The sequence below is a fragment of the Lathyrus oleraceus genome, chromosome 5, assembly GCF_024323335.1.
Source record: "Lathyrus oleraceus cultivar Zhongwan6 chromosome 5, CAAS_Psat_ZW6_1.0, whole genome shotgun sequence".
NCBI classification, from domain to species: Eukaryota; Viridiplantae; Streptophyta; class Magnoliopsida; order Fabales; family Fabaceae; genus Lathyrus; species Lathyrus oleraceus.
In genome coordinates this window covers 302293562-302295607 of record NC_066583.1, presented here as the reverse complement: position 1 = coordinate 302295607, position 2046 = coordinate 302293562, and the positions used below count along the sequence as shown (strand labels likewise).

At 39.1% G+C, this 2046-nt stretch overlaps 1 protein-coding gene across 1 annotated transcript; it reads left to right on the top strand.

Moving 5' to 3' along the window:
* Positions 1-200: 200 nt before the first annotated feature.
* Positions 201-1055, top strand: LOC127080326 (uncharacterized). Its single transcript, XM_051020656.1, has one exon. The coding sequence runs from the start codon at positions 201-203 to the stop codon at positions 1053-1055; it is 855 nt and encodes a 284-aa protein (XP_050876613.1).
* Positions 1056-2046: the final 991 nt, after the last annotated feature.

The window sequence follows — 2046 nt, the reverse complement described above, 5'->3', positions numbered from 1 at the left end:
TGATTTGTCTTTTCCAGGGGATTGCAGATAGCACGAAGCAACAAATCATCAAACAAATAATCCTAGTAAGCAACAGTGATCCTTCTTATCATCATACCAACACTCCCTCTTATCACCCCACCAACACTCCCTCTTATCATCCCACATCTCTCAAAGATTCGACAAAATAATCTACAGAAGTGGACAATCCTATTGAGGAAATGCAAAAGGGTCATACCAACTATTCAGAGCATGAGGACGAAGAAGAGAAAAATGCCCCTGTTGAGGGGGAAGTGGATAAGGAGATGCAGGATGCTGACGACATCGTCGAAGACATATCTGATGATGGCTCTCCAAAAATTACAAATCCAAACACTGATAGTCTAGATGACAAAGAAGAAGAGGATCAGTCTATGTCCTACCTTCTCATAGAGCCTATTGAGGACGAGGATGAGAAACAGGATCATGAACCAAAGAACGAGCAAATCAAAGACATACCCATGACCAAAATAACTTCTGATGGTGCCAAAAGGACTACAGTTCCTTCGACCGAAAATACTGATGCCCTATCTTCAGAAGAACTTGAGGCGCTGAAAAAGAGCAAACCAGTGAAATACCTGAAGGCCATTATCATTGCAAGGGGTAGTTCAATTGAGAAAAGCCCTAGTACTTCGACAGTGTCAGGTGGCCAATCTACCATCAAATCTGGTGATGAATTGCTCCTGAAAATCAAAGAAAATTCCTTCGATGTTGATCTTCTCCAACTCTTGGAGAACGACACCACTACCTGCTTTGGGATCAAAGATCTTCTGAAACAAGCTGACATCTTGAATGCTTCCCTAGAAGTTGCAGACATAATCATGGATCTGGGATTGATGATCGATCAAGTTGTTGCTGAACTTAATCGTATAAGGGAAGCTTCGAACAAAATCCACGACAAACTAGAGACCCAAGCAGCGGAATGGGACGCCACCGCTGAATCTATTGCAAAAGTGGCAGAATTGGAGAAGGGCTCTGAGAAGAACAAAAAGGAGGTCGAAGCTTATGACAAAAACATTCAGGCTTGGGAGCAATAGATAAAAGAATTACAAGCCAAAATTACCAAAGCCAAATAGCACAAAGATGAACTCATAAAACATGATCAAGACGAATTGGCCAAGGAAATCCAAGTTGGCATGCATCATGTTGAAAGGGCTCAGAAACTAGAAAAGGAAATTTATAGCCTTATTTCAAACAAATCTGTTTATGAACGACGCTTGAGACTTCAAAAGTTGAAGTACCATAAAATGAATGCTTTTCTTCCCTTTTAGTTTTGTTGTAATTGTTGAACTTTGACTTCGAAGGATTTTTGTTTTTCATGTAATGAATTTAAGCCATTCGTGGCATTTACATAATGACTTAGACATCTTTGCATTATTCATTTCTACTTTCCATTTTGGCTTCGATTGTTGCGTGTGAATTATTCTGTCATTATTTTTACTTCCTGAAGCAACGACCTATATTGTTTCAAATATTTCCCATTTACTCTTAGGACTCTTCGCTCTTCATTTAATTCTTTGATCTCTTAGGCGCCATTATAAAAGACTTGAATAACTTGAAAAAGGTCTTCCCACTTAGGGGACCACTTACCCAATGCTCTATCCTTTCTATCGATGGGTAGGATTACTTTCCAAACTAAGTCTTCAGGCAAAAAAGTTTAAAGTTTAACCTTTTTATTGTAAGATTTCTATACTTTCTTTTTATGCCTCTTAAATAGCTCGAAGACTTTTAACCTTTCTTCGTATAAGTCAACTAACTCGTCCAACATCATGTTCCAATAGGATTCAGATGGAATCTCATTTTGCCTTTGGACTCTAGTTGATTGAAGATAGATTTCGACTGGTAATACTGCATCGTGACCATACGTCAGTCGAAAAGGCATAGTATTGGTAGCCTTTTTAGGGGAGATTCGACATGCCCATAAAATCTGACCCAATGTCTTATGCCAATTCCTTGGCTTCTTCCCCACGTGTTTCTTAATCAATCCAATAACTACCTTATTTGCTGCTTCGACTTGACCATTTGTCT

Excerpts from the sequence above, each read along its gene's own strand:
- LOC127080326 (XM_051020656.1), top strand. The coding sequence starts at position 201 with ATGCAAAAGGGTCATACCAACTATTCAGAGCATGAGGACGAAGAAGAG.